This window comes from Rattus norvegicus, chromosome 4 (assembly GCF_036323735.1).
Source record: "Rattus norvegicus strain BN/NHsdMcwi chromosome 4, GRCr8, whole genome shotgun sequence".
NCBI lineage: Eukaryota > Metazoa > Chordata > Mammalia > Rodentia > Muridae > Rattus > Rattus norvegicus.
The window spans coordinates 73336000-73355239 of NC_086022.1; the positions used below are offsets into that span (position 1 = coordinate 73336000).

The 19240-nt window shown below is 38.9% G+C and overlaps 1 protein-coding gene across 4 annotated transcripts in view; it reads right to left on the reverse strand.

Moving 5' to 3' along the window:
• Tpk1 (thiamin pyrophosphokinase 1) overlaps positions 1-19240 on the reverse strand; it is a 387559-nt gene that overhangs the window by 165875 nt on the left and 202444 nt on the right. For all 4 annotated transcript variants that reach the window (NM_001134994.1, XM_063286677.1, XM_039108343.2 and 1 more), the window contains one exon: positions 2440-2535. In NM_001134994.1, coding sequence (NP_001128466.1) covers positions 2440-2535 — 96 coding nt within the window. The remainder of the gene's footprint in view (positions 1-2439; positions 2536-19240) is intronic.

Genomic DNA, 19240 nt, shown 5'->3' on the forward strand with positions numbered 1-19240 from the left:
GAAAGAACCCAGATGCCCTTCAACAGAGGAATGGATACAGAGAATGTGGTACATCTACACAATGGAGTACTACTCAGCTATCAAACACAATGACTTGATGAAATTCATAGGCAATTGGATGAAACCTCAAAATATCATTCTGAGTGAGGTAACCCAATCACAGAAAAACACACATGGTATGCACTCATTGATAAGTGGATATTACTCCAAATGATCAAATTACCCAAGATGCACAGAACACATGAAACACAAGAAGGATGACCAGTGTGGATGCTTCACTCCTTCTTTAAAAGGGGAACAAGAATACCCTTGGGAGGGAATAGGGAGGCAAAGTTTAGAACAGGGACAGAAGGAACACCCATTCAGAGCCTGCCCCACATGTCGCCCATACATATACAGCCACTCAATTAGATAAGATGGATGAAGCAAAGAAGTGCAGGCTGACAGGAACCGGATGTAAATCTCTCCTGAACGACACAGCCAGAATATGGCAAATACATAGGCGAATGCCAGTAACAAACCACTGAACTGAGAACTGGACCCCCGTTGAAGGAATCAGCGAAAGGACTAAAAGAGCTGAAGAGGCTTCAGACCCCATATGAACAACAATGCCAACCAACCAGAGCTTCCAGTGACTAAGCCACTACCCAAAGACTATACATGGATTGACCCTGGGCTCCAAATTCATAGGTAGCAACGAATAGCCTAGTAGGGGCACCGTGGAAGGGGAGGCCTTTGGCCCTGCCAAGGATGGACCCCCAGTGTATGGAATTGTTGGGGGGAGGGCATTAATGGGGAACAATGGGGAGGGGAACACCTCTATAGAAGGGGAGGGGTTAGGGGGATGTTGGCCTAGAAACCGGGAAAGGGAACATTTGAAATGTAAATAAGAAATACCCAATTTAATAAATATGGAGGGATAAAATGAAAAAGAAAAGAGATACATCTCCTGAGACTTACAATATTTTCTTAATAAACTCGACATCAGCTATGTATGGTTAAGTTGCTAATTCTCAATTGGCTGTTGTTTTACTAAACAAGTATTAGATTACCGCAATTTACTGCTAGAAGTAGCAAGAAATATTTGGTAGAGTTTAGCAAAGCCACAACAGATATGACAAATGTTCACTGAATTACTTTCTTTGTTTGCATATATAACTAACTCTTTGCCAATTATGACAGTTAACAAGGGTTTTCTTCAAAGAGAAAAATGGATTTATTCCTCAATTTAAACATATATGCTGGAGTAAATCTCTGAGGGACCTACTCCTGGAGAATAAGTTCTTACTAGAGTTGCTTCTTCTAAAACCATACTATTCTGGCAGATGGCTACACATTGCGTTTTGAATAAAGAATCCAGTGGACCTACCCCACTCCCCATTCATGGAAGCAGCAAAGGAGTCTCATTCTCTTTTTCTATCCTTGCGTGGTGTAAGAAAGAGATTCTGGGAGTGAAGTAGGCTGGTGGTGGAAAAGGATGAGAAATCCTTCACAACTTTACCTCCCTTCTCTGTTGCAAAGGGTAAAAGGTGCTAGTGATAGCTGAGGCATTAAGGAAGCGTTGTGAAGAGAAAAACCACATAGCATGTGAATATAAATCATGTAAATATAGTATGGACCAGTCCTAGCTGTGCTTGCAGGCTCCCCTATCGTAGTAGATTGATGATACCAGATTAGCATGCATTTGCCAATACGTGTGCTATCCAAAGCATTCTAACATACAATGCTGGTCCCTTGGTATAAAATTATACAACTAATGCAGACTGGTTTAAGTTATTGCTTTTGCTAGAATAAACATTAAAATATTTCATTTAATGCTTCAGTTATATTTCAAGGTGTTCATTGAAACAGAAACCTAAAACAAATTTTATACCACTTGAACAGTTACTGAAGGTATACAAAATATAAAATACAGGCTATGTACTAATCAATTTAATTAAATATTTGAGTAAAAAATTATTAAAGAATAAATAAAAATGCAAATCAGTAGGTACCTTATCTAGGTAAAAATATACTGAAGGTGATATTTTATTTCTTTACATATGCTTTGCAGTGATGGCTCATGGCCCAAATCAAGGTCATTTCTATTTCCCATATAAAATACACAACAGTTAAACAGAAATATTTCAAAATCTGTGGCTCTATCTGGCAACAGGGTATGAAAATGATGACTCAGTGATCTCTTTAGGATGGCACAGAATTCTGTTTGGTTACTTTATACATGGCTGAGGTCACTGCCTGTACCATGTCACTCCAAGTCATCAATATTTGTACTCTTTTATCTATGCTCCCTCAGTAATGTATCTGCAGCTCAGTCTAGATTTATGTGATATGCAAAAAGAGAAAGGTTCATAAATAACAACATAGGAGTAAATAACTACATGGGCTCTTTTGCTTCTCATCTGTGGGAGCCTCCCTTTTGATTGGCACAGGTCTTACCTGCAGCTCTTTTTCTTCTATCTTCCTTTGGAGCACTTGAAGACACTTGGTAAAGTCAGTGTGGTCTTGGTCAGGAGTGGAAATAAGATCACAGCCCTATGTGTGGAAGAAAGAGAATGTTGAAAATTAAGATTTCAGTGCATGATCAAAAGGCAAGCGCTAAAATTAAAGACAGCCTATCATTAGATAAATCCTAGGAGGCCAGCACCACTTGCTCATTAGAATCAGCGTCATTATCTTTGTATCTTTTTTCTTTCACATAAAGGGACACATTAAGAATGAAGTTACAATGATGACATAATTATGTCAATTATTTTCCCTAAGGCAAGTACATATTTTAACATATAATTCATCCTCCAGAGATACTGATGTGATAACATTCAAGTTTGACATAAGAATTTTATACCAGTATGATCAATTTTTCTCACAGTGAAATTAAAATGAAAGTATTTCTTTAAAAACTCTAATTTATTTAAGCAGACTACATCACTTGAGTTACAGGAAATGGAAAAACTAGCATTAATATTGAAGTAGTGATTATATTTTATACTTTAGGTACAGTCTGTCTTGTAAGATTCCTTTAGAGTCTTACTCATGTGAGCAGCAGCAGAAAGAGCTTCCACTGTTCACATATGAATTATCTTTGAGATATAATGGGGTGAAGTTATAACTTCCATGCTTTCTTTATAACATCTCACCATCTGCAAGACACCTAAGCCCATTCAAAAGGACAAAGCCGGGAGAGCACAGCTTGTCATCTCTTGTGAACTTAGATGGTTAAAGAAACTGTGATTTTAAAAAGTCATCTTCTTTCCCAGTGTCATACAGGGGCAAAGGTGTATAAAATCAGACCAGGTGGGAGTCCATACTTCTTAATTCAGAAATGAAAACAATTCTTGGACTCTGACAAGGAGCTGAGTAAGGGAAAGTTAAACATAATCTAGTGAATAAGAGTTGCCATTCAAAGAGTTTTCAAGGATACAAACCACCCATATGGACTCCTAAATTATTCTAAAAACCATCCTCAGTAGATTTAAAGCTTCTTCTTTTACCTCAAGGTCTCTTTAAATATGCCAAGCTCAACCTGTGCTTCATTCATTTATGACTTTCTCACAATGGAGTGACCAGTGAAAAAATTAATTTCTCACTACTCAGAAATATATGATGCTCTAAAAGGCATATATGTCATCTTTACAAGATCAAAGACATAATTCCCCGATCCTAAAAGAATATTGAAATTTAGTATAATCACCAAGCAAGGGCAGGAAGAAGCAACTGATCTAAAGTTAACAGTCTTAAAAAGAAAGACATATGCAAGTCACTTAGGGATATTAAAAGTGACAGATAAGGCTGTCACCAATTTCATGTTATGGAGAGCTCCCTGAGGGTAAGAATTGGTTTCTTTCTATACTATATCCAATTTTGTCACCTATCTTCTAAATAGTAAGTGTTTAATAAATATTTCCATGAATAATAAACGTTTAATAAATATTCCATGCAACACAGAATACATTATATACTAAATATATTAACATACACGAATTTATAGACTTTCATAGAAATGTGTATTGGCAATAGGCTCGGGCAGTGTCTTCTTGTCAAACACCACATTTACTAACTGAGATTTTGACTTTCTTTTTAAAATTGTGACAATGAAACAACTTCATAAAAGAAAATAAAACTAAACAGGCAAATGCAAAGAGCAATAGCTGGTTCACAGATGAGTCTACCCTTCCAGCTATCATCACACAATCAGCAGACAGCCACAGAGACAATGTTAGTTGGGAAGAACAAAATCTAGAACCACTGCAAATCTTTACAGATTAAGAGATCACAATTGCCTTGAGGAGGGGGCATATAGATAGAAACTTTGTAGTCATTCCTACAAAGGGAATTTATAACTTTCTGGAAGCAAAAAGCCTCATAATATTTCTTGAATCAGTTCAATAAGAATGATATGTAAATTAAAAAATGCCATCTCTGCAAGTTGGGAACAGTTAATTACCCAGGGCTAGTAAAGCCATGCATCTTGAAGATAAACCACTTCAATAAACCAGCATAATTCCTAATTACATTCTAAATATTTATCAGTATACATACAGATAAGTGTAGTTCTAACCTCATACCAAAGAAACTTCCCCTTGCAATAGATGGAAACCGTTAGAGACCACAACTGATCAAAATCCAGTGAAGAGATTTCATAGTGCCTAGTACAGACTGATACATACATATGTGTGTGCACACATACAAATACACACACATACATATACCACATACACACACTTCACACATACACATACACCACATACACACACAAAATCAGAACTCCTGTACAGGTTCTGCAAGAAGAGAAGGAGAAAATGTTGTAAGAGTGAGAGGAACACCAAGTTTGTTGTGACATGTGTCTCCTGTCTCTTGGAAATGTCAGCAAAGCTACACCCAACAGTCTCATTAGTATGGCTGCCTTAAGAGGCCCAAACAATGATGACACCAATGGACAAGTTAATGTGGAAAACAGAAAGCTCAAGGGGCCTCATTCTTAGACAAAGAACTATGGGAAATACTGAGAGAAGGAGAAATAATCTTCTCCAGGGAAACCACCCCAAACCAGTTAGTTATCCCATGCCTTGAAGTCGTGTGTGTGTGTGTGTGTTTTATTTGACATGTTTAAGAATATATATGTATGTGTATACACTTATATGTATAAATGTGAGAACAATTATTTTAAAAAGAGAACACAAATTTGAGACAAAGCAAGGCAACTGGGGAGACAAAACTTAGATGATTTGAGCTGCAGCTAAGCTGAAAGCATCCAATCTGTAGTTTAATTTCCAACACATCAGAAAGTCGAATGCAAGCTGCAAATGGAGGGAAATATGAGGATATAAAATAGGGAGGGGGATAATTGGGGGGATTATGGATGTATTTGGAAGTAGATCCAAGAAATGAATGTGACAAATTACATTGTATACTATAAATAATATGAATAATTATGTATAATAATATGAATATAATTATGTATATATACATGTATGTATGTATGCATGTATGTATATCCCCTTACACACATTGACTTAATTGTTTCTTGGGTCCTCTAGTAACAAAGTAAATGTAGTCGAAGAGAATTAGGAGAGAGCAAAGAATAAGATGGTACTTATGTAAGTTAATCCACCAAACCTGCATTTACATTAGACAGGGAAGATACTTACAGAGTCAGAAGCACTAGGGCATTGAACAGTTTCCACTGATTTGATATTTTTCTTTAGTAAAAACTTAAAGCCCTCATGATACCCTATATCCCCAAAGTTAGAAGAAAATGCCATGGTGTTTATCATTGCAAGGCCTTAAGTCTCTAATTAGTATGCAGGATTAGTTTTCTCATAGTAATGCATACATTCTAACTAGAAACACACTGAAAACCCCAGGAGGTTCAAACTACAATGACCTTAAATTGCCTTAAAGTGCTTCAGCTTGGTGAAAACTGCATTGTCATTGAATTTTTGTAGTTTCATAAAAAGAAGGGCCTCTTAAAGCCAGGAAGAATTACTATTTTATGAGCCAGCAGGTGGCTCCAATTTCACACTGCATATACTTGTATTTGATTTTTTTGTCATTTAACAAGGAGATACCTATATAACTTAATTCTACTAACTTCTCTCTGTGAATATGATACTTCCTCAAGCTAGATTGTGATTTCTTATATAATTATATTTCATTAATTGCAGTTCACAGTGAGTTAAAGCGAAAACATCTGGGCTCATGCTACAAGGTTCAGTACATATTGATTCAAGGTTATCCTGATTTTAACCTGAAAGAATCTTTTGAACACATAGAGCCGCAGTTCTGATGTGGACTCTCCTAAAGTCCACAGACACTAGAGGGAGAAGTGAGAAGGAAGCAAGTTAGAGCAGCCACCGTAAGGATTCTGTTCTAATTTCTGTGGTGACAGTAATCTGATTTATCAAGCATCTCTCAACCAAGAAATACAAATGAGAAAATCCCATAAACTTAACTATAAGTAAACATAATTACTGTTTAGAGCTTATTATATGTCTGTAGCCCTGTTAATGTTGTGCAGTCTGGGGAGGGGGAAGGTAATAGCTTACTCCTAACATGCCTAAAATGCATGAAATCCAGTGCTAAACACTGAAAAATAAAATCTACAATTATTATGATTATCATATGAAGAAGAAAGGTCTACTAGATACTAAGAACACAGTCCAGCAGAAATAAAACATGAACACTAGTAGCATAAATTATATTTGATTATGCATGAGAAAGAGAAACATAAAGATGGTCTCCTCATCTTCCTCTTGCCATTCAGAAAAAAAATCATAGAAATGTTTGCTTATGTTTAGTATATGTCTGAAAAAATGTGTTCAGTTCATTCATAAATCACACTTTTCCTTTTGGCAGGTAGTTTGGACATCTGAAATAGTATTTGGGCCTTTGTGCTAAGCCACATTCTCTATAAATTAACTTCATTAAAATCTCTGTATTTGGGGAATAAATATGCCTCCACTAATATCAAAACAGCCCTGGCTGCAGGCTTGGATCTGTTCACTGTGATACGTTTCAAAGCAGTATCACTAGATCAGAAGCCAAGAAAACATTTTGAAAAATTCTTCACAAAAGTAGTTTACATTTCATAGTATATACATATAAGTGGATATTATGATATACCATATTTTTCATTCTTATATAGTTATGTATAATTGATACATTTGAAAATTACCTTAAAGGCCTACGTTACTTAAAATCCTCACCCCCTTCAACAGAGACAAAGACAAAGACAGACACAGAGAAAAACAAACATCCTCAAGCTTAGGAAAGTAACAAATGCTACCCAGCCAGATAATGATACAATACATGAAATTTGAAAATATTATCATAAAACACATCCAAAACAATGAAGAATGAAGATAACCAAAGGGACTTTTTGATGCAAGATGGCTGAACTTGTCCTTCCTCAGATTTAAAGTAATTCAGACCCAAATGTAGCAAACTCAAACACTGGAAGCCTAGCTACACCAGGGCAGTGGTAGCCATCTGCATAGCACAGAACTATCTTCTAGGAACCTAACTGAAAATTAGGAACGTGCACTGGGCCGCTGCAAGATGAAGAGCTTAGAAGAACTGGGGAGAGAAAGTAATACAAAGGGGTGAACATTTGGAAACTGAACCACAGATAAGAATTAGAGTTAGAAAAATGATCGGACTGTGGGGTGGGTGACTTCTTAAATGAAAAAATACAAATTCTATTCAAAATTAATAATTAAGAAACAACTTAATGTGGAAAGAAAAATTCCACACGCTAGGAGACACTTTCTACCTACAAAGTGTTTACGGACCCAACCGCCTGGTCAGGTGGGCACTCCTGAGGCTGCAGAGCGGAAGAGACCACCAACACTGCTCACCCCTGCCCACATCCCTGGCCCAAGAGGAAACTGTATAAGGCCTCTGGGCTCCCGTGGGGGAGGGCCCAGGAGCGGCAGGACCCCTGCCAGAGACACCCCCGGACCCTGAAGGAAACAGACCGGATAAACAGTTCTCAGCACCCAAATCCCGTGGGAGGGAGAGCTAAACCTTCAGAGAGGCAGACAAGCCTGGGAAACCAGAAGAGACTGCTCCCTGCACACACATCTCGGACGCCAGAGGAAGAAGCCAAAGACCATCTGGAACCCTGGTGCACTAAAGCTCCCGGAAGGGGCGGCACAGGTCTTCCTGGTTGCTGCCGCTGCAGAGAGCCCCTGGGCAGCACCCCACGAGCGAACCTGAGCCTCGGGACCACAGGTAAGACCAAATTTTCTGCTGCAAGAAAGCTGCCTGGTGAGCTTGGGACACACGGAAGCAGAATTTCTCTAGGACCGGGCACGTTCTGTGTTTACCGGAAGTCCCACACCAGCGGATCCCGGCCCGCAGCAGCTCTCTGCTCCCAGACCCGGTGAGAGAGAACCCAACCGCCTGGTCAGGTGGGCACTCCTGAGGCTGCAGAGCAGAAGAGACCACCAACTCTGCTCACCCCTGCCCACATCCCTGGCCCAAGAGGAAACTGTATAAGGCCTCTGGGCTCCCGTGGGGGAGGGCCCAGGAGCGGCAGGACCCCTGCCAGAGACACCCCCGGACCCTGAAGGAAACAGACCGGATAAACAGTTCTCTGCACCCAAATCCCGTGGGAGGGAGAGCTAAACCTTCAGAGAGGCAGACAAGCCTGGGAAACCAGAAGAGACTGCTCCCTGCACACACATCTCGGACGCCAGAGGAAAGAGCCAAAGACCATCATGAACCCTGGTGCACTGAAGCTCCCGGAAGAGGCGGCACAGGTCTTCCTGGTTGCTGCCGCTGCAGAGAGCCCCTGGGCAGCACCCCACGAGCGAACCTGAGCCTCGGAACCACAGGTAAGACCAAATTTTCTGCTGCAAGAAAGCTGCCTGGTGAACTCAAGACACAGGCCCACAGGAACAGCTGAAGACCTGTAGAGAGGAAAAACTACACGCCCAAAAGCAGAACACTCTGTCCCCAGAACTGACTGAAAGAGAGGAAAACAGGTCTATAGCACTCCTGACACACAGGCTTATAGGACAGTCTAGCCACTGTCAGAAATAGCAGAACAAAGTAACACTAGAGATAATCTGATGGCGAGAGGCAAGCGCAGGAACCCAAGCAACAGAAACCAAGACTACATGCCATCATCGGAGCCCAATTCTCCCACCAAAACAAACATGGAATATCCAAACACACCAGAAAAGCAAGATCTAGTTTCAAAATCATATTTGATCATGATGCTGGAGGACTTCAAGAAAGACATGAACACACTTAGGGAAACACAGGAAAACATTAATAAACAAGTAGAAGCCTACAGAGAGGAATCGCAAAAATCCCTGAAAGAATTCCAGGAAAACACAATCAAACAGTTGAAGGAATTAAAAATGGAAATAGAAGCAATCAAGAAAGAACACATGGAAACAACCCTGGATATAGAAAACCAAAAGAAGAGACAAGGAGCTGTAGATACAAGCTTCACCAACAGAATACAAGAGATGGAAGAGAGAATCTCAGGAGCAGAAGATTCCATAGAAATCATTGACTCAACTGTCAAAGATAATGTAAAGCGGAAAAAGCTACTGGTCCAAAACATACAGGAAATCCAGGACTCAATGAGAAGATCAAACCTAAGGATAATAGGTATAGAAGAGAGTGAAGACTCCCAGCTCAAAGGACCAGTAAATATCTTCAACAAAATCATAGAAGAAAACTTCCCTAACCTAAAAAAAGAGATACCCACAGGCATACAAGAAGCCTACAGAACTCCAAATAGATTGGACCAGAAAAGAAACACCTCCCGTCACATAATTGTCAAAACACCAAACGCACAAAATAAAGAAAGAATATTAAAAGCAGTAAGGGAAAAAGGTCAAGTAACATATAAAGGGAGACCTATCAGAATCACACCAGACTTCTCGCCAGAAACTATGAAGGCCAGAAGATCCTGGACTGATGTCATACAGACCCTAAGAGAACACAAATGCCAGCCCAGGTTACTGTATCCTGCAAAACTCTCAATTAACATTGATGGAGAGACCAAGATATTCCATGACAAAACCAAATTTACACAATATGTTTCTACAAATCCAGCACTACAAAGGATAATAAATGGTAAAGCCCAACATAAGGAGGCAAGCTATACCCTAGAAGAAGCAAGAAACTAATCGTCTTGGCAACAAAACAAAGAGAATGAAAGCACACAAACATAACCTCACATACAAATATGAATATAACGGGAAGCAATAATCACTATTCCTTAATATCTCTCAATATCAATGGCCTCAACTCCCCAATAAAAAGACATAGATTAACAAACTGGATACGCAACGAGGACCCTGCATTCTGCTGCCTACAGGAAACACACCTCAGAGACAAAGACAGACACTACCTCAGAGTGAAAGACTGGAAAACAACTTTCCAAGCAAATGGTCAGAAGAAGCAAGCTGGAGTAGCCATTCTAATATCAAATAAAATCAATTTCCAACTAAAAGTCATCAAAAAAGATAAGGAAGGACACTTCATATTCATCAAAGGAAAAATCAACCAAGATGAACTCTCAATCCTAAATATCTATGCCACAAATAAAAGGGCACCTACATACGTAAAAGAAACCTTACTAAAGCTCAAAACACACATTGCATCTCACACAATAATAGTGGGAGATTTCAACACCCCACTCTCATCAATGGACAGATCATGGAAACAGAAATTAAACAGAGACGTAGACAGACTAAGAGAAGTCATGAGCCAAATGGACTTAACGGATATTTATAGAACATTCTATCCTAAAGCAAAAGGATATACCTTCTTCTCAGCTCCTCATGGTACTTTCTCCAAAATTGACCATATAATTGGTCAAAAAACGGGCCTTAACAGGTACAGAAAGATAGAAATAATCCCATGCGTGCTATCGGACCACCACGGCCTAAAACTGGTCTTCAATAACAATAAGGGAAGAATGCCCACATATACGTGGAAATTGAACAATGCTCTACTCAATGATAACCTGCTCAAGGAAGAAATAAAGAAAGAAATTAAAAACTTTTTAGAATTTAATGAAAATGAAGATACAACATACTCAAACTTATGGGACACAATGAAAGCTGTGCTAAGAGGAAAACTCATAGCGCTGAGTGCCTGCAGAAAGAAACAGGAAAGAGCGTATGTCAGCAGCTTGACAGCACACCTAAAAGCTCTAGAACAAAAAGAAGCAAATACACCCAGGAGGAGTAGAAGGCAGGAAATAATCAAACTCAGAGCTGAAATCAACCAAGTAGAAACAAAAAGGACCATAGAAAGAATCAACAGAACCAAAAGTTGGTTCTTTGAGAAAATCAACAAGATAGATAAACCCTTAGCCAGACTAACGAGAGGACACAGAGAGTGTGTACAAATTAACAAAATCAGAAATGAAAAGGGAGACATAACTACAGATTCGGAGGAAATTCAAAAAATCATCAGATCTTACTATAAAAACCTATATTCAACAAAATTTGAAAATCTTCAGGAAATGGACAATTTCCTAGACAGATACCAGGTATCGAAGTTAAATCAGGAACAGATAAACCAGTTAAACAACCCCATAACTCCTAAGGAAATAGAAGCAGTCATTAAAGGTCTCCCAACCAAAAACAGCCCAGGTCCAGACGGGTTTAGTGCAGAATTCTATCAAACCTTCATAGAAGACCTCATACCAATATTATCCAAACTATTCCACAAAATTGAAACAGATGGAGCCCTACCGAATTCCTTCTACGAAGCCACAATTACTCTTATACCTAAACCACACAAAGACACAACAAAGAAAGAGAACTTCAGACCAATTTCCCTTATGAATATCGACGCAAAAATACTCAATAAAATTCTGGCAAACCGAATTCAAGAGCACATCAAAACAATCATCCACCATGATCAAGTAGGCTTCATCCCAGGCATGCAGGGATGGTTTAATATACGGAAAACCATCAACGTGATCCATTATATAAACAAACTGAAAGAACAGAACCACATGATCATTTCATTAGATGCTGAGAAAGCATTTGACAAAATTCAACACCCCTTCATGATAAAAGTCCTGGAAAGAATAGGAATTCAAGGCCCATACCTAAACATAGTAAAAGCCATATACAGCAAACCAGTTGCTAACATTAAACTAAATGGAGAGAAACTTGAAGCAATCCCACTAAAATCAGGGACTAGACAAGGCTGCCCACTCTCTCCCTACTTATTCAATATAGTTCTTGAAGTTCTAGCCAGAGCAATCAGACAACAAAAGGAGATCAAAGGGATACAGATCGGAAAAGAAGAGGTCAAAATATCACTATTTGCAGATGACATGATAGTATATTTAAGTGATCCCAAAAGTTCCACCAGAGAACTACTAAAGTTGATAAACAACTTCAGCAAAGTGGCTGGGTATAAAATTAACTCAAATAAATCAGTTGCCTTCCTCTATACAAAAGAGAAACAAGCCGAGAAAGAAATTAGGGAAACGACACCCTTCATAATAGACCCAAATAATATAAAGTACCTCGGTGTGACTTTAACCAAGCAAGTAAAAGATCTGTACAATAAGAACTTCAAGACACTGAGGAAAGAAATTGAAGAAGACCTCAGAAGATGGAAAGATCTCCCATGCTCATGGATTGGCAGGATTAATATGGTAAAAATGGCCATTTTACCAAAAGCAATCTACAGATTCAATGCAATCCCCATCAAAATACCAATCCAATTCTTCAAAGAGTTAGACAGAACAATTTGCAAATTCATCTGGAATAACAAAAAACCCAGGATAGCTAAAGCTATCCTCAACAATAAAAGGACTTCAGGGGGAATCACTATCCCTGAACTCAAGCAGTATTACAGAGCAATAGTGATAAAAACTGCATGGTATTGGTACAGAGACAGACAGATAGACCAATGGAATAGAATGGAAGACCCAGAAATGAACCCACACACCTATGGTCACTTGATTTTTGACAAAGGAGCCAAAACCATCCAATGGAAAAAAGATAGCATTTTCAGCAAATGGTGCTGGTTCAACTGGAGGGCAACATGTAGAAGAATGCAGATCGATCCATCCTTATCACCCTGTACAAAGCTTAAGTCCAAGTGGATCAAGGGCCTCCACATCAAACCAGACACACTCAAACTAATAGAAGAAAAACTAGGGAAGCATCTGGAACACATGGGCACTGGAAAAAATTTCCTGAACAAAACACCAATGGCTTATGCTCTAAGATCAAGAATCGACAAATGGGATCTCATAAAACTGCAAAGCTTCTGTAAGGCAAAGGACACTGTGGTTAGGACAAAACGGCAACCAACAGATTGGGAAAAGATCTTTACCAATCCTACAACAGATAGAGGCCTTATTTCCAAAATATACAAAGAACTCAAGAAGTTAGACCACAGGGAAACAAATAACCCTATTAAAAAATGGGGTTCAGAGCTAAACAAAGAATTCACAGCTGAGGAATGCCGAATGGCGGAGAAACACCTAAAGAAATGTTCAACATCTTTAGTCATAAGGGAAATGCAAATCAAAACAACCCTGAGATTTCACCTCACACCAGTGCGATTGGCTAAGATCAAAAACTCAGGAGACAGCAGATGCTGGCGAGGATGTGGAGAAAGAGGAACACTCCTCCATTGTTGGTGGGATTGCAGACTGGTAAAACCATTCTGGAAAGCAGTCTGGAGGTTCCTCAGAAAATTGGACGTTGAACTGCCTGAGGATCCAGCTATACCTCTCTTGGGCATATACCCAAAAGATGCCTCAACATATAAAAGAGACACGTGCTCCACTATGTTCATCGCAGCCTTATTTATAATAGCCAGAAGCTGGAAAGAACCCAGATGCCCTTCAACAGAGGAATGGATACAGAAAATGTGGTACATCTACACAATGGAATATTACTCAGCTATCAAAAACAACGAGTTTATGAAATTCGTAGGCAAATGGTTGGAACTGGAAAATATCATCCTGAGTGAGCTAACCCAATCACAGAAAGACATACATGGTATGCACTCATTGATAAGTGGCTATTAGCCCAAATGCTTGAATTACCCTAGATCCCTAGAACAAACGAAACTCAAGACGGATGATCAAAATGTGAATGCTTCACTCCTTCTTTAAATGAGGAAAAAGAATACTCTTGGCAGGGAAGGGAGAGGCAAAGATTAAAACAGAGACTGAAGGAACACCCATTCAGAGCCTGCCCCACATGTGGCCCATACATATACAGCCACCCAATTAGACAAGATGGATGAAGCAAAGAAGTGCAGACCGACAGGAGCCGGATGTAGATCGCTCCTGAGAGACACAGCCAGAATACAGCAAATATAGAGGCGAATGCCAGCAGCAAACCACTGAACTGAGAATAGGTCCCCTATTGAAGGAATCAGAGAAAGAACTGGAAGAGCTTGAAGGGGCTCGAGACCCCAAAAGTACAACAATGCCAAGCAACCAGAGCTTCCAGGGACTAAGCCACTACCTAAAGACTATACATGGACTGACCCTGGACTCTGACCCCATAGGTAGCAATGAATATCCTAGTAAGAGCACCAGTGGAAGGGGAAGCCCTGGGTCCTGCTAAGACTGAACCCCCAGTGAACTAGTCTATGGGGGGAGGGCGGCAATGGGGGGAGGGTTGGGAGGGGAACACCCATAAGGAAGGGGAGGGGGGATGGGGATGTTTGCCCGGAAACCGGGAAAGGGAATAACACTCGAAATGTATATAAGAAATACTCAAGTTAATAAAAAAAAAATCAAAAAAAATAAAATAAAATGATTATATGATCATTTTCAGCAAAGATAACAATGTTATCAAAAAGCCTTTGTCTATTATGTGGAACTTGTAAAGGAGAAATAAAATACCAATCAGAGCAAAAAAAAAAAAACCATTTTGTCAATGATATCATATTGTACATATTACTGGTGTAGAATACCATCCACAAGTACAAGCTTTTGTTGAAAGAGTTCACCATACCCTGAAATGACAAATTATAAAATTAAAAAGGAGGAAAAGAGATGACCTTACACAGCCTGAATGGAGTTGGCATACCAGTCCCAGAGTAATATTGGCATAAGCATTATTTTTATTAATATTCTTAATTTACCACAAGGTGAAGTTATATGCAGAGCAGATAGACTCTTTATTGGACTTCTCCCTGAAGGCATGGAACAGACAATATGGATAAAAATTGCCCGAGTTGCTGAATGACAGGAAGGGACATTACTGTATGTAGGGGAGAGGGTTTTGTCTCCTTACAGGATTGGGGACAATTCTGGTCACCCAGGAGACGGAGCCAAGCACAGAATGATAAGAACCGCTCCCTACCCTCAGAAGAAGCCAGTTTAACCAGCTACATTCTCTCCTGATGGATGTTTTCCGGAGATGAAGGAGGTGTCCTCCATTACTGAGGCCCTGGCTTCTCTTAGTGTCGACAAACGACAACGGAGAAGGATCGATGCAGTGACAACCCCATTACCTAGGTGAAGCGATTAAGCACTGAAAGGAAAAATATGTTGTCTCCTACAAAAAGTCCTTTACTGCTGAGCACGTATTGTTAGCAGTGTGTGCTTTACTCACGGTTTCTTCTGTTGCGGCCAATGTGAGTTTTCAGGCTTATATTCCTTATCCACCTTTATTTGAACCTGCTACTTGGGGGGAAACAGATGTGGTTTTATACAACACCCCAAGCATTTTATCATCTCTTTGGAATCATTTGACCTTTTGAATAGACGTGATGGAGCTTTGTATAATTTTCCTTATGCTGGATTAAAGATGCCTTTGTGTTTAGGAAAGAGACCAGGCCTACAAATGGGTTATTAAAATTGGCGATTACCAGGAATAATTGTTACAGGCTCCAGGATTGACAGCTTGGTCTATAACCAAAATTGGAATAACATTACATTTGTTAGTGAGCCAGTATATCCTACTTGTGCTTGGTTTACTTATGTAGGCTTAAAATATCTCCCATGCAATTGGAAATACTGCCCTGGCATGTTTCGAAAAATTATTCAAGATAAATGAATAAATTGGGGTCCTTATGGCCAATTATTAATACATGTTCAGAATGGAATGTTACCACTTGTGATTTGTCAAATGTGACTAGGATGAACTGAGAGGAGAATGAACGCCTTAATGGATGCTTGCTGATGGAATGTGAATATGGAGGCCTTGCTGATAATCGACTGGCCACTGTGGAAGATCCTACTGCGTTTCAAGCTCATTTGTGGAAGACTGTCACTGCATTAAAAGAAGGTGTGCTTGCTAATGGAAGCTTTTCTGGGACTGCTCAATCTGCCTCTCAGTATAATTTTACAACATTTAAGAAAGAAAAAGTTACTACTTGTATTCCTATGCCATATTTCTTTTTAATAGGTAGATTTAATTTTGCTAATGGATTTGCTTGTACTAACTGTCATTAGTATTCATGTATTAATTCATCTATTCAGTTTAATATAAATCAATATTCTATTATGATATTCAGCAAAAAATATATGTATGGATGCCTGTTTATTTGAGACATCATTGGTCTCAAGATCCTCTTACTTATATGATTATTGAATTTTTTAATAATCTGCTGAGGAACAGTAAAAGAATTATTGGAGTTTGTAGCTACTATTTTAAGCCTTATTTCTGTTGCTACTTTGGCAGCCATTTCCAGCATAGCATTAAAAACATCTATTGAGACAAAGCATTTTGTTGAAGACTGGCATAAAGATTCACATGAGTTATGGATAGAGCAAACTAAAACTGATACTAGACTTCAACATCAAGTAGATGTTTCAAAACAAAAAGTAGAATGGTTGGGTCGAAAGAAGTTATTTATTGAAAAATATGAGGATTTAAGATATGATTGAAATCCTACTACTTTTATGTTAATAAATATATGGATAATGATACAGAACATGATTGGAAGTTAATTCAAGCCTATTTGGAAGGTAATGAAAGTGCTACAAAAGTAATTAATGCCTTGAAATACGATGCTCGAATGTCTTTTGGTAAACAGCTAGAAGATACTACCCCTATGGAAATAGCTAAATTATTGGCTGATCAATTGACAGGATTAGATCCCAAGGCTTGGCTTCAAAGGATTTTCCATAGCTTGGGAGGAGCTAGTTTTGCCATAATCTTATGTACATTATGTATTATGTTGCTTTATTTTTACATGATTAAACCCCTACAAAGACTTTAAAAAAAAAAAAAGAAAAGGATTAAGTATTAGGAAAGGTTTTAAATATGAGGGTATAATACCTGTAAAAAGAAAATAATTCCTCAAGGTGATTTATACCAAAGTGACTAAGAATTTACCAATACTAAAAAGTTTTTGTAGTTTTCATTCAAATAGCACGGATCCTACTCTCATCAGCAAGACAGTGTTCTTAAATGTAGTAAGAAATCATCATATGTAGATACACCCAAAGAGACTTATAGAACATCCGATAAGTAATGAAGTTTCAGGAAAAAGATAAATCATGCCATGATAGCTATAGTTTAAGATGCATTGGAATCAAAGACAAGTAAGAACATAGAAAAATGGCAACAATAACTATAAATATTTCATGAAGTTTCTATACAAGAGATCACTCACATAAAATTATAGGTAAACTTATGCCATGAGGAATGAGGTACTAAATAAATGTAAAACAAAAAGCATCAACAATAGTACTGACTAGGACATATTAGTTATCTAAATCTGCTGAATTAATAAGCTAACAAATATGTTAAGAAATATGCAAATTAAACGCTGAAAGTAATAGGAAGTATAAAGAGCCAAAGAAAATGTATTTGTTGGTAACTCAACAGGGTAGTTGCTCAAAGAGCAATCCAGGGGTGGCTGGGGATTCTTCACTCCTCTGATTCTCCTGCAAGCATCTCCAACAGCTCTATAATGTCTACCTGCAGAAGCATCCAGACAGCAGTCACCACCATTAGATCCCTACACCGCTCCCACACGGTGACCAGCATCCTCATAACTTCCACATCACTACCATCATTACTATCATTACCAGTCCATGGCTATCAGCACCACCACCATCGCCGTTATCACTTACATTAAACTGATCCCCACCACTATCATCAACACCATGTTGCAGCTGCCACTTCAGCATGGCATAAAGCAAACCATGATGTGCCTGCTGCTGTGTACAAGGCCTACACATTTGCTGTGGGGAAACAAAGTGAAAACAATTTCTTCTTCGTTGAATTACATGCTCCACCCTCCTAGAAATTTCAGAATCCTCAAGTTGGCACTCTTAAGCATGCCATATACCTCAACACAAATAGAACTGCAGATTGGGCTCTTAGGTGTTTATCAAAAATACACATTAAATGTTCTTATTTCTTTTCTACAAATTCTTAATTTACAAATATAACCCAACCAGATGACCTTCCAGATTTTTCTAATTTTATTCTGTCTCAATCCTGGGATCCCTCTGTGAACCATGCAGAGACGAATGTTCATGTGAGAAAGTTGTTGTCCCTAAAACAGGTCATTTGATACATGGAAGTCCTCCATAAATAACTTCTTTCCTTTTCTGGACCCTTTGTTACAGCTTCCTCTTCAAGAGGCTCTCCCACCACAACAAGTTATTTAATAATACGACTTCTTAGGTTTCCCTTAGTTAACCAGAACAAACTCTATTGTGGTACCTTCAGAATGTCTTCCCCCTGCTCAAACTGTCAAGATTACCTACCAGGCCTATCATCTCTCAACCTTCTGCATGTTACTTCTGGACTTTTCACACTAGGGGGTACTCTCTGTGTAGGGAGGAGGACTCTTGGTTTTGTGCACTGCTGCATGCTATGCATACTGAGCACCACACAGTCATGACACTGCATGCCAACCGTGCATACACTCTGCCTAAGTGAGAGAATGTTGCTACAGGTGAAAGATTTGGTTTTCCTCCAAATATGTGTTTTGTATTGGTGTTTTTAAAATTTGCGACAACAAAATGTTGAATGGCTTTCAGTCAGGCAGGCAACAATTTCCTCATTCAATAGAGAGCATGGCAATCAAAAAGAATACTATGCAGACTGTTAAGCTTAATACACAGACTAAAGTGTATCAATGAAACCAATGTTTCAAGTTTAAAATAAAATAGGCTGTATTTTACTCTCAGAACCATTAGTACTTCCTGTTCTTTATAAGCTAACACGAGCCCAAGGCAATATATAGCATATTTCCTACACCCAGACCCGAGTTGTTCTAAACTCCTTGCTAAGAACATTTAGTTAAAGTATGT